We start from the raw sequence: 13,502 nt of genomic DNA on the forward strand, positions 1-13,502 counted from the left end.
AGAAGCACCAGTTAACCAGTCACCAAACTTGAAATGCACAGTGGATTCAAACCATCCCCTGCTTTAAAACCCAGTGAGAAGCCAGGCGTAGTGACACACACCTTTGGTCCCAGTACGTGGGAGGCAGAGGCAAGAGGATCTCTATGAGTTCAAGGCCAGCCTGGTCTGCATGGTCTATTTCCAGGCTAGCCAGGAAAATGGAGTGGGACCTTGTCTCAAAACAAGAAAAAGAAATCCAGTAAGCATTTGTCACTGAACTTTGCACAGAGGTTAGATGCTTAGCTAGCTGACTCTAGGACCAGACACATGTTTTCAATGAAGCTCTCACCTCCTGCCACTCCGATCTCCAATCAAGTCATATCCTTTCTCAGTGTCCCTTCAAGTCTGCAGCCCTTCAGCTGCTTACAGTTTGCTCACCTGTGTAACCATTTGAGTCACATCCTATAAACCCATTGCACTGGGGCCTCAAAACAATCACCCTGTGCTATCAGGAGACATTGCCCTTTCCACCCACTAGGCTAACTAGTATTCTGAACATCTGATCTTTCTTGTACTCACATATAAAATCCAGGGTATCCCTGTGTAATCAATCTTTTTCTACCATCCCTAAGAAAAACAAATCCTAAGGATTTCAAATGAAATCTTAGGCTACAGTACACTTTCTCATTTACTAAGGACTTCTAAGTCTTATAAATCTAGAACCCGGGGCTTACATATTATTATTTTATTTGTTCAGTCATATTCAGGTAACTAGTGTGATCAAGCACTGTCTTCACCAAGGTTTTGGGGGTGACCACGTGCTCTGTGGGCCAGCTAAGCAAATCATCACTGCAATAGCTCCCCCCTCTAGCTTTGGTCCCCTGCAGGGCCTGAGGCTAATTAACCTCATCAGAGAGCATTCTTTCTGCAGTGGTCGGCAGTTAGTGAAGAGGCTTGCAACTGGACAAATGTTGAGAGCTAACACTTGTGAATGCCCTGCCCTAAGTGGGTCATCACTAGGTGTAGGAGATGCTGTCTTCTGGACATGACAAGGATATCTCACTCATGAACTCACTTCAGCTGTGTATCTGCATAAGACTTGTAGAAGACCAAGACAGCATATGCCATATCAAAGTAATGACCCACAAGCCACTCTTTGTCCTGGAGGTAAGTGGTACACTCACATGTTGATCCTCAATGTTCTTCAACAGCCTGGGATCGTTAAAGTCGCATGAGTCACTGGGGCAAGGAGCTATCCGGCTGGAAGAAAGAACAAAATTCACTCATTCAATTTAAAAGTCAAGATGGCTCACACCTAGAGAGAGTCTGCGCTCAGAAAGAATCATGAATAAAAAACTCATGGTCTTACATTCAATGTTTAAGGATCTGGAATAGTGTATATTAAATCAAGCTTTAAGACATCTTAAATCCCTAAACTTTGCTATTAAACAAACTGTGTTACAAGTTCTTATAAATACCAATATATTTACAAGGGAAAGAATCATAAGCTACGTGTCAACACTATAGCTGTCATCTGTGAGTTGGTCCTTAAATAACAACTGGGGGGGGGGTAGGCAGAGGAAGGGAGGAAGGACTGTACCAAGCTTTATCATTCATGGCCAGAGTATACATGGAGAAGAGAAGGCAGCAAACAATCAGAAGAAAGGAAACTGATATATAACAGCTGTGGGCTGTCAGACTAGAGCAAGTATGAGCATCATACACATCCTTTACCTCCTCTAGCTCCTGCAACTCATTGTTCAAGGCCACAACAGTGAAAGAAGAAAGCGGCAAGTTGATGCCAGTCTTAATTGTGAATAGATATCAGAGATTAATACAGCAGATAAAATAACTATTAGCTTGTGGGGAGGGTGGTTATATGAAATGCCAGCTGATACCCCCACAGAACACTAGGAAAGCTGAAAAATGGTACTATGTGATGGGTGCAAAATACCTGTGAAGCATGTCAGGTAACTGAGAGATATGAGATACATGTGAGGGTTATGAGGTACCTGTGAGTACCATGAGGTGCCTGTGAGGGTTATAAGGTCCTGTGAGGAGTATGAGGTACCTGTGATGGCCATGGGGTACCTGTGACGGCCATGGGGTACCTGTGAGGGGCATGGGGTACCTGTGAGGGGCATGGGGTACCTGTAACAGGAATGGGATACCTGTGAGAGGCACGAGGTACCTGTGAGGGGCATGAGATACCTATGATGGATGTCAGGTACCTGTAAGAGGCATGGGTATCTGTGATGTAAGGGACTTGATATACTTGAAAGGAACATGAGGTACCTGTGAGACACAGGCAAAGCAGGAGACAAGATGGACTTCAAGCCCACATGAAGAACACTGAGACTGTAAGAGCCCTCCCTCATCACATGTAGACAGTCAACTCAATGAGAAAGAAATACAAGGTTCATCCTGTAGAGGGGTCAAAACAGAGTCATCCCGAACCTAGATTATCACTCAGTGCTCAAAAGATGAAACTGCCAAACCAAGAAAGGCCAGAAAGGAACAGTAAATGCAGGTTACTAAGTAAAAGAAGCAAAGTTAAGCAAGCAGCATGCTGTAAGATTCTCCAACTCTTACTTTCTGGAGAAGGCAAAACTATAGATACGGACAAAAATCCCAAGGGTGGGGTGACTACAACAGGAGGTGGATAAGCAGAGCAAGAACTTTGGAGGCAGTGGACACATCTCTCATGATACTGTGATGATAGATATATATTAGTATACATGTCCACATTCACAGGATATATAGCGTTGAGTGGCCCTGGTGTCAGATGTAGACTATGGGTGATGATGAGGTGTCAGGACTGGTTCCTGGATTGTACTGAATGCACTGTGGTAGGAAGCTTTCATCATGGAGTTGGGCAAGGCTTTTATCACAGAGGTTATCGGGTGAGGTGGGAATTTTAAGGGAAATCTCTGTGCTTTTGTGATCTTACTGTGAAATCAAAACTCCCCCTTTTTTTTTTTTTTGTCCTAATATGATTTAAACAGTTGGTTTTACATTTATTATGTTTGCCACAATGAAAAATGTTTTCTGGGCAGATGGCTCAGTGGTTAAAAGCACTGCCTGCTCTTCCAGAGGACCCAGGTTCAATTTCCAGTACCCCCATGGTGGCTCACAAATGTCTGTAAGTGCAGTTCCAGATGATGGGACGCCCTCTTCTGGCCTCGGAGGGCACTGCATGTACATGGTACACAGACACACATGCAGGCAAAACACTTATGCACACAAAAGAAAAATAAAGATTAAAAACTTTTAATATAAGCACGCAGCCAGTGGTCGCCCAGTTTGGGAGGAAAATGTAGAGGCAGATGTTGGGCACAGGAAACAGAGCAGAGCAAAGGAACACACAAGAACAAGAATTGGTGCATGCTCCTGAGAACTGGAAGTAAGCATGTATAAAAATGATTAAGGAGGATGAAAGGTTAAAAATGAATGAAAAAATACATGGAAAGGAGGCAAGCTAGATAACAAAATCAGGTCAACTCAAAGACGGTGTGCCTAATAGGAAAGGACAGAGAGACAGGAAGGGAAGCAGTTATTACAGAAATAATATAAGGACATTTCCCAAATATTAGTAAGAGGAATTTATAGACAGAAGGGGTCCAATAGAAAGTCAATTAACCACCCAACATAATGAAGAAAAACAGCCTACCCAAGGGTTGTAGATAAAAGTTCGTATATTAAAGAAATACAGAAAGTGATAAGCACTCTCAAGGGCTGGGAAAATAGCCTTGGGGGAAGATGGCCTTGGGGAGGGGGAGATGGCCTTGGGGAATGGGCTGGGGAAAGATGGCCTGGGGAGATGCGCTGGGGGAAATGGGTTGGCCATACTAGGGCAGAGGGAGCTCAATCTTCCCCAGAGGTACAAAGTCCTACAATGTCTATTGTAAGGATTCAGGCATTATGCTGGCCTGCCCCATCACCTGGCAGAATGCACTCAGGCAGTACCTTGGCCAGCCCAGGGTCCTGTGGCTGCTACATCACTACATAGTCTGCACGCAGGTGCAAAGGTTTCTTTAAGAGGCAAACTCCACCCACCGCCTCTCTCTCATCCAGCAATCTCTCTGAGGAGGTAGAGAGATCCCTGTCTGTTGTTTCTGCACCCCCTTTCTTTCTTCTCTCTCCCTTTTCTGTCCTTTCCCCAACTCCCTACCCAATAAAACTTCCTTTCCATGTAAGTTTTGCCTGATGGCATGTTTGTCCCCCACCATGGGATCCGCCACTGTCCCACCCTCACGCAGTATTATAACATCTACAATGTTTAATTAGTATAAAAGTATTATTTTGAAATACAGGAATTTGAAGAAAATAAGTAAAAACATTGCAGATGGTTGGAAATGAAAGGACTAGACAAGGGCCATGTTGTTGATGTCAAAAGCTCTGTGGTGTGGATTTAAACCACATCTGCATTTAAATCTTATCCTGGTTCTTTGTCAAACTAACAGTCACAACTTAGATCTAAAACTGTCCTGATGCGCCCCCATTAAGGAAGTAAGGCACGCGGGACTGTACTTACCAGAAGTCATCTGAGGACTGCTCTCTGGCTAGTTCCGGGAAGTGGCTGGCAGGAGATAACAGAGCAGTCAGAAGAAAAGGCCAGTTCTTAAGAGTACACATACAAACCCACAGGTACCCTGGGACCGACCTCTCAGTAAAGTTTAAAGGTTCCCCAGGGAATCCATTAAGTTTTACATATATTTAATAGCAACTACATATCCAAATCCCTTACAACACTTGACAAAATAGCAAAAACTACCACTTGGTTGGGAGACTAGAGATGAGATTTCCTGTAAATGATAAACACACTCACCCATAGGTTACGCCAGCAATGCTACACTTCTTGAAGTTCATGATATTGCATGTAAGAGTTCCAGTCTTGTCAGAAAACAGGTATTTTACCTAAGCATGAACAAAATGCGTATCAAGAGTATAAGAAGCGGCTAGAGAGAGGGCTCAGGAGTTAAGAGGCTGCTCTTCTAGAGGACCCAGATTCCATTCCCAACACTCACAGGGTAGGCCACAACCATCTGTAACTCCAGTTCCAGGGAATCCAGTGCACTCCTCTAGCTTCTAAGAGCACTAGTATCATATGGTGCACAGATACACACACAGTCAAAACACTCACACATAAAATAAAGTAACTTTTTAAAAAATGGGTGTAATAAGATGCAGGATCAAGAAATTAAGTTGTCTTAGTCATCAGTAAATCTGAATGAAATTTTAATGAAAGTAAACAAATCATAAATAATGCACTTTAATTCATAGAGCATTCACAACGTTTCCTGTTACTAATTCTTCAACGTGGGTAATAAAGAATAAAAGAAGCTTCCATAACTCCCCCAGCCACTGTCTATAGCAGTGGTTCTCAACCTTCCTAATGCTGCAACCCTTTAACACAGTTCCTCATGCTGTGCTGCCCCAACCACAAAATTATCTTCATTGCTACTTCATAACTACCATTTGCTATTACTAGGAATTATAATATAAATCTCTGATATGCGGGATATCTGATATGTGACCCCTGTGAAATGGTCATTCTATCCCCCAAAGGGATTGAGACCCACAGGTTGAAAACTTATAGTCTATAAGTATCATCGTATTGTTTCTCAGCATTCAGTTCTCACCAAAGACATGATTCTTATCTTTTTTTAAAAAAAAATCATTTATTTATTATGTATACAATTATCTGCATGCATGCTTGCATATTAGAAGAGGGTACCAGATCTCATTACAGATGGCTGTGAGTCAGACATGATTCTTTTCTTTTCTTTCTTTTCTTTTTTTTTTTTTTTTTTGAGACAGAATTTCTCTGTGTAGCTTTGGAGCCTATCCTGGCACTCACTCTGTAGACCAGGCTGGCCTCGAACTCACAGAGATCTGCCTGCCTCTGCCTCCCGAGTGCTGGGATTAAAGGTGTGCACCACCAACGCCCGGCTCAGACATGATTCTTTTTGAGGTCCACCCCCTAACTAGATTAACAATGGCCAGCATGGCAAGATATCCCTAATGGTACAATAGTGGCACTCATATTTAGGCAGTAACCAACAGCTGTCTAATTGAACCTAAGGCCCACTCAACAGGATGAAGCCTATCCAACTACCTGGGGCTAGTGAGGTTACAGATTTTAGAAAAGAACCTACTACCACCAGACCAGCAAATCTCCTGGCTTTTTTTTTCTTTCCTTTTTTGGCAGTCTCACTGTGTAGCCATGGCTGGCCTGGAACATGCTTTGATTTTTTTTGGCCTTGAACTAACATATCTGCCTGCTTCTGCTTCTGGAATTAAAGGCATGAGCCACCATGCTTGACCCAAACAGTATAATTCCTAACTAAATTCTAAATACATATCCTTACACTCACAAATGGTAAAGTATAGCTCTCACCCTCATCAAAGAAGCTGCTCTTTGCAGCAGACAGAGATCACCACAGAAAGTCACAACTGGTCAAAATGCAGAGGTCATCAGGGGAGCCCAGCTCCAAGGAATATATCTACCACACGATTCCTACTCCTAAGGCTTGGGGTTCACTGAAGTAGAGGAGGTGAAAAAACTGGAAGAACCAGAAGAAGAAGAAGTCTGCTGTAAGATTGTGTCTCCTAGAAATGACAGGGCAGTTAAACCCATGGTACCTCAACAATATGGCTGTCAAGCAAGACCTAAACAGACAGCTAACATGGAAAGTGAAAATCTCACCAGACTGTACTCTTAGACAAATAACCACAAGTTATGAATGACTACTGTCTTGGGGTTTCCATTGCTGTAATAAAACACAATGACCAACAGCAACTGGAGGAGGAAGATTTATTTCACCTTCCAACTCTTAGGCCACATTCCACCACTGAAGGAAATCAGAGCAGGAACTCAGGACAGGAACCTGGAGGCAGAAGCTGATGCAGAGGCCATGGAGGGGTGCTGCTTACTGGCTTGCTCTCCATGGCTGGCTCAGGACCACTGGCTGAAGGCTAGCATGGCCCACAGTGAACTGGGCCTTCCCCTCCTAATCATCAATCAAGAAAATGTGCTAACACCTTGCCAATCTGGTGGTAGCATTTTTGTCAATGTGGGTTCCCTCTTACAAAATAACTCAAGTTTGTGTCAAGTTGACATAAAACTAGTCATCACACCACGAAAAACCTAGTTTTTCTCAGGGATGAGCCTCCTAATTGGTTGTCTAATACCAAGTTTTCATACCTAATCATATATGCACTGTAACACTAAATGGACTCAGTAGGTTGTATTTGTATGTTTATGCATTTATATAAATACATGTAACAATAGTAATCAAAGAAAAAGAGGCTATTTGAGAAGGCATTGATTTGAGAAGGGAGGAGCTGGAGAGGGGAGGGATTTGAGAAAGGAAAGGGATAGGGGAAGTGATGTAATCATATTTTAATTAAAATAAATTTAAAGGAAAGATTGCATACTGATCAAATCAGGACAGGCAGATTTTCCAGGTCCTTCACATTGAAACTTATTTATAAATAATAATTACATATATTTATGATATGTACAAGATATTTCAAAACATGTATGCATGTTGATCATATTGATCAATGGGATAATTAATGTTTTGTTTTTTCAATTAAATAAAAAATATGTTTCATTCATAGGAACATTAAAAACACAGCAGAATTAGTTCCTTCTGTCTCTTTTTTAAAAAGAATTAAGATTATCAACATAGTAAAAAGGAAGATCTTATAAAGAATTGTAGAATTTGTGGTCCCTCTCCTTCTTGAATTTCCACTTCTCCTTAGGCATACTACCCGTGCCTGGAGCAGGACAGGATACTTCACCCCGGGTGCTATCTCGAGCACTTTCAGTCCTTCCATTGTGCTGGGTCAATTCAGCAGCACATGAGAAAAATCATATACATAGCCCTGTGAACTGACAAAGGTAACTGAAGACCACACATATAGCTGACCCTAAATATCCACAAGGGTAGTTCTAAGAACCCCCGTGGGTACCCAAATTCTCAGATGCTCTAGTCTGCTATATAAAATGGTATAGTGTTTGTAAAACACCGACATACAACCTCTGGTGTGTTTCACATAATCTTAGGTGGTGTGTGACACCTAAGACTATACAAATGTCATATTGTCCTAGCTGGGGAACAGTGACAAGAATCCTCTGTGTATATTTGGTACAGGCGCAACCACCACAGGCATGATCACATTTTTGACCTGAAGTTGGCTGACATGGACTCAACCATTTCCAGAAGGACACCAGACACTGTATAGCTAATCACATGGTCATTTCACTGTGTGTGTGTGTGTGTGTGTCTGTGTGTGTGTCTGTGTGTGTGGGTGTCTGTGTGTGCGCGTTTGGAAAGAATGCTTAAGAGAATAGAGCAGATAGGCACCAATGTTGCAGGATTCAAAGAGGCAAATATCATCTGATATGTACCAAGAACTCATGGATTGTTATAGTAGTATAATTTTACCAATGACCATGTCTTTATAGAAATAATGTAGGTAGATGATAGACAATAGATGTTAGGTAGATAGATAGATAGATAGATAGATAGATAGATAGATAGATAATGGATGGGTGATATGGGTGGATAGGTAGATACAGACAGACATATGGACAGATAGATGATAGATATTTAGCACTGAATTCTGCCCCCCCCCATCATGTGTACCTCAGGTGTACAGGGGAAGGATAAGGACACGAGGCTCACTAAGGAAGATGTGTGATCTGTGCCAAAGTACTCTCTAAATGGCAATCCACCTTGCTACACCAAATAAACTTAAGTACTCCTGTAAGTTTTAACCAGATTTGGAAAATATCAAAGGAATAGAATCACCTGAAAATGTGGCTACAGAACCATTATTTTATAGCAAAACTTGGCAAATTTGAGCTTCAGCTTTCTATCAATGAACTCAGAAATGCTCCAGCACCAATGCAGAACTGACTTTGTCTTTAAGTGGGGAGAAAAGGGAGAGGCCCTCAGACGAATGAAGTCCAGCTCACATCTTCCCAGAGGGCCATGCAGCATGTGTTCCAGGGAAACAAAGACCAGATTTGGACAGGCAATCTGCAGTCCTCCAATACCAACCAGCTTTCCTGAGGTGAATTAATCATTTTCTTATCTATAAAATGAAGATGCAGCATACCACTGGATTGTTGGGAAGTTTAAAGTGTATAAAATAAAATTGCAGTTTAAAAACTTAACTTTAGGTTAAGAGTAAGTCTTATGTGTTCAAAAAAGATTATAGGTTGCAGTAATTCAGTGGAGGCAGAAATGATATAACATGAAAGTCAGGAAGAACAAGTAGAAATCAAGATGAAGATACAAAAGTTGCCGACTTGCTGGACAGACTATATCAGGGATACCTGTCCTTCAAACAGCCCCCCATTCTTTGCAGAGTAGCCCAATAGCCAATATACTACCTCATTTTCCTTGTTACCTGTTCTGAGAAGCACATTTAAAAGAATTCAAAATAACAATATATTTTTGTGCAATGTTCTATACGTTTTTCCAGATATGTTCTCAGCAAAATGATGTATTTGTGTCTCCAGAACCAACTAACAATTACATTCACTACCACCTTGCAAACCAGATGTCACATACACCGTCATGATTAACTATTTGTGCAAAATCTCCTCAGAGCTCCTCTGTTAACACTGGCTTCCTGCTCATGGTGCTGTCCCCAAAGTCCTCAGAAAGGCTCTCACCTGCCCAAGCTCTTCATTAAGGTTCGATGTCCTGGCCATAGCCGGAGTGTCATTTCCAATATAATACATGTCTGTGTCCTAAAAGGGAAAATTGGAGAAAGGAGGGAAGAAGGGAAGAAAGCCTTCAGAAAACATGTAATTCTAATATTTCACTAAGATTAACACAGAATCTGGCAACTTCAAAACCCCCCATTTTCATTCAAATGCTAACGTTTAACTTGGGTTGAAAATAAAATTGCAATTAGGATAGCAAAACCTTGTGACACAATATGATCCATGATATTTAAGTTTTGGTCCAAGATGACCATCTCATGCCCTAACTGTGAGCTTGGTCAGTGCCTCATTCACAGGCTTGTGAAAATCAAAGCAAAACACACATGGCAGTGCCTGGTTTGAAAAAAAAAAGTTGCCAAGGCCCAGTTCTTAATGGCCATGGCCTAACAGTCCCTTAAAATCTCACCTCAGTCCCTACAATCCATCCAGGGTACTGTCTTGAAGATACCCATGCAGAATGGACACTGGTGAGCACACGTGAGAGGCCTCTTCCTTAGCATAAAGGGGATTTGGAAGCACAGCATGGTGACCAGACAACCAGCGCCCACTGAGCATCCTCCCCCACTTTCCCCACCCCTGAGGCTATGACATTGCTTGCCAGTCATCAGTCTGACTGGCTTAATCCCATGACCTAATAATAAACAGCCTCTATTATTTCTTTTCTGGGACTCAATGAAATGACAAAGGCTCGTGGAGAGTACTAGAAAGCAGAGGCTGGCAGTCCTCCAGTTGCTCATGTTTCACACTCGGCTTTGAAACTCACCCAGTTTATAAAGAGAGCTTGCGTGTATTTCACAACCTCCAGCGTCACCAGCAGACTGATGGGAATCAGATTGTTGTACAAGATGATAAACGTCAGCAAGTTGTATCCAAAATTATCTGAGCTCGTGTCTATGGACAAAAACCAAGCCATCCATACAGATTTAGCAGAAGTCTACATTTTACTTCTTTCCATTTTGTTATTTTAGACTCTTCCTACCCCCCCAAAAAAGATGCTCACAACAAAAGCCTATGTGCATGTCTTAAGACTGAGGATTTACTGTGCAGGTTCAAACTTCAAAGGCTATTTGAATTCTGTCCCTGTAGGTAGTGCTGGCTTCTCTTTAGGACTTGGGGAAGGGGGCAGAGGAGAGAGCGGAGACATCCCTCCCCTGTGAGGGCAGTGCCCTCATTGACCTGAGAAGAGGATGTGGCTATTACAGAGGTGGTCAGGCAACATGGCAGGAACCATGAGAGGAAGCTCCAGAGGAGGCAAGCAGAAGACTGAGCCTGGGAATTATGAATTTGTAATGGCTCCAAGCCACACTCATTGAGTTTTCCAGCAGGAAGGCTTGACACATCATAGCAGATGATGAATCTTGGGATTCCAGAGGGTGGCTGTGATGGAGAGGGCTGATGGGAATGAGAAAGGGAAGCAAGAACTGGCTGGCCAGCTGACTTCCCCAACCTTTTATTTTCTACCCACTCCCAAGCCTTCTGCTCTCCAGTTGGCAGTCCTCTTCTCCCTCATACTACTATGCTATCTGGTTCTCTTAAGACAACCGAGGCATTGCTAAACAGGACCCATAGGTCCCAATAACTCAAGCATCCCCAGATTACAGCATTTGTTTAGGAATAAAATTTGTCTGCCAATAAAATTTATTAAGAAATTAAACCTGTATTGTTTGATAATAGCCCAAAACTGCTTTTTTGTTGTTGTTGGTTTTTTAAGACAGGGTTTGAGCCTATCCTGGCACTCAATCTGTAGACTAGGCTGGCCTCCAACTCATAGATATCCACCTGCCTCTGCCCCCCAAGTGCTGGGATTAAAGGCATGCACCACCATCACCCAGCCCAAAACTGCTCTATAACACTACATATGACCACATAGGATGTCAAAGAACAGTGACTATGCAAAGAAAACCTATATCTAAAGCCCCAGAAGCCTGAGAATGCTTGCCAGAAAACCAAACAAGTCCATCAAAGAGGGAAAGAGAATATCTACCCCTATGTAAAATACTCAGTCAATCAAAAACAATGAGAAGGACATTAAGATTGGACCAAATTTGATAGGAAGGAAATCCAAGCACCAACAGAGGGAGCAAAACGTGAAACTGACTTCTCCAAGCAGGTACATGTAGACCACGTAGGACATGTAGGTCATGTCCCCCTAAACACCACACAGTTGACACTGGAGCTCAATGTGATCTGAGCTGTGTTGATGCCACATGTTAACTCAGATACCTCCATTCACATGAGCCAGTCTCCACATCTGAAGCACATAACAAAAACCCACACCGAGTGATCTCATCAACTACAACTCAAACCACAGTCACAGGCCCATGTTTGTAAAGGAGCAACCGGCACAGGCGCTCAAGCCTGTACTCCCAGCATTAGCAGAGTGGAGGCAGGAAGACTAGGAATCTGAGGCCAGCCTCAGCTGCAGACTGAGTTCAAGGCTAGCCTATGCCACACAAAATCTTAATTAAAAACAAGCAAAAAAGGAGCAACATTAGTTTTCCTGTGTTTCAAACCTGAGTGTTTTATGGTTAAAGAAACTGGAAAAGTAAAATTGCATCTAAATCAATTTAAAAAATAATTGAGAAATGTCAATAACAATAATGCCAAAGGCATTACCCTAAAGTTTTAAGATCTATCATGAAATTTCTGTCACTAAATTCTATTATTTTTCTTGATTTGCTGAGATCAGAGAATGGCAGATCTTCCTTCTATTCCCTAGCCCCCACCAAGTAGCAAAATGAGACAGAATCATCAAAATCAATCTAAGTCTCAAGAAATGGAGCAAGCGCATTTTAAGAAAATCTGCCAGCTCTTGTAAGAACAGTTGGCACCTTGAACTACTATTCCATTCACAGCCCCTGGTCATGTGGGTTCTGCTCCAGGGGGTGGTAGTCGTTACCGGGTTGATTACCATCACCTACCTCCCCTTCCCCAGTTGCAGACGCTCTACCCCGGGGCAGGACTGGAACACCTAGGTAGTTCACATCATTTGAATGGAGTATGGAGAAAATGCTATATGCAATGTCCAATCAAAAACAATAGATCTCAGTGGCTAATGGTCAGGGTAGGCAAGTGCTCCCATATACTAGTAAGTGAAAAACAGAAAACTGGCTAGAAATTTAGCAGACCTATCCATGGGAAAGGGTAGCCAGGGAAGTTCTGCTAAGAGTTCACCCTGGTCAGCACAGAAGGCCTTGTCTGTGTACAATCTAGATGCCAGGGAGATGGATGAAGCAACGAGACAGTAGCTAGTAACTCATCCACAGGAAGACACCGAGACTAGCAGGAATGGCGAATGAGTAGGTTAAAAGAAGCAAGTTCATAGTACTTATCTTTATTTATTTTCTTTTAGCTCTTTAAGATTCCTAGATTATGCAAAGCACTGATTATAGTACTGTGTTGTTAGGTTGACAGTACATATGCACAGTGTATATATGACAATAATAGTACTAGCGGGGCGAATATGGAGGTGAGCTGGTCTGAAGTTTGTGAATTAAGTTAGGAGTAATACAAAAGGTTTCTCATGTTTGTCATCCCTAGAGCAACTATGAGAAAGTGTCTAAAAATAGCTGAGAAACCATCATTAGAGCATAGAACAGTCCCCAGGTATACTCATATTCACTTCATCTTGTGATTCCTAATCTGCTCTCTCTCCAAGAAGGTCTGGCCTAGATGGGATAGCCATAAGAATAGAGTAAGGGCATGGCTATCACCCACAGACCCTATGTGGAAGGACCTTCTAAGAGGTTTGTGCCACAGAAGTGAGCAACAGCCA

At 42.4% G+C, this 13,502-nt stretch overlaps 1 protein-coding gene across 1 annotated transcript in view; it reads right to left on the reverse strand.

Annotated features, from left to right (window-relative positions):
* Atp8a2 (ATPase phospholipid transporting 8A2) overlaps positions 1–13,502 on the reverse strand; it is a 432,334-nt gene that overhangs the window by 364,116 nt on the left and 54,716 nt on the right. Inside the window, exons 11-15 of the mRNA XM_035452970.1 lie at positions 10,491–10,618; positions 9,674–9,751; positions 4,808–4,896; positions 4,514–4,558; positions 1,164–1,239 (exon numbers count right to left, since the gene is read on the reverse strand). Of these exons, the coding sequence (XP_035308861.1) occupies positions 1,164–1,239; positions 4,514–4,558; positions 4,808–4,896; positions 9,674–9,751; positions 10,491–10,618 (416 nt within the window). The remainder of the gene's footprint in view (positions 1–1,163; positions 1,240–4,513; positions 4,559–4,807; positions 4,897–9,673; positions 9,752–10,490; positions 10,619–13,502) is intronic.

This window comes from Cricetulus griseus (genome assembly GCF_003668045.3).
Source record: "Cricetulus griseus strain 17A/GY chromosome 1 unlocalized genomic scaffold, alternate assembly CriGri-PICRH-1.0 chr1_1, whole genome shotgun sequence".
NCBI classification, from domain to species: Eukaryota; Metazoa; Chordata; class Mammalia; order Rodentia; family Cricetidae; genus Cricetulus; species Cricetulus griseus.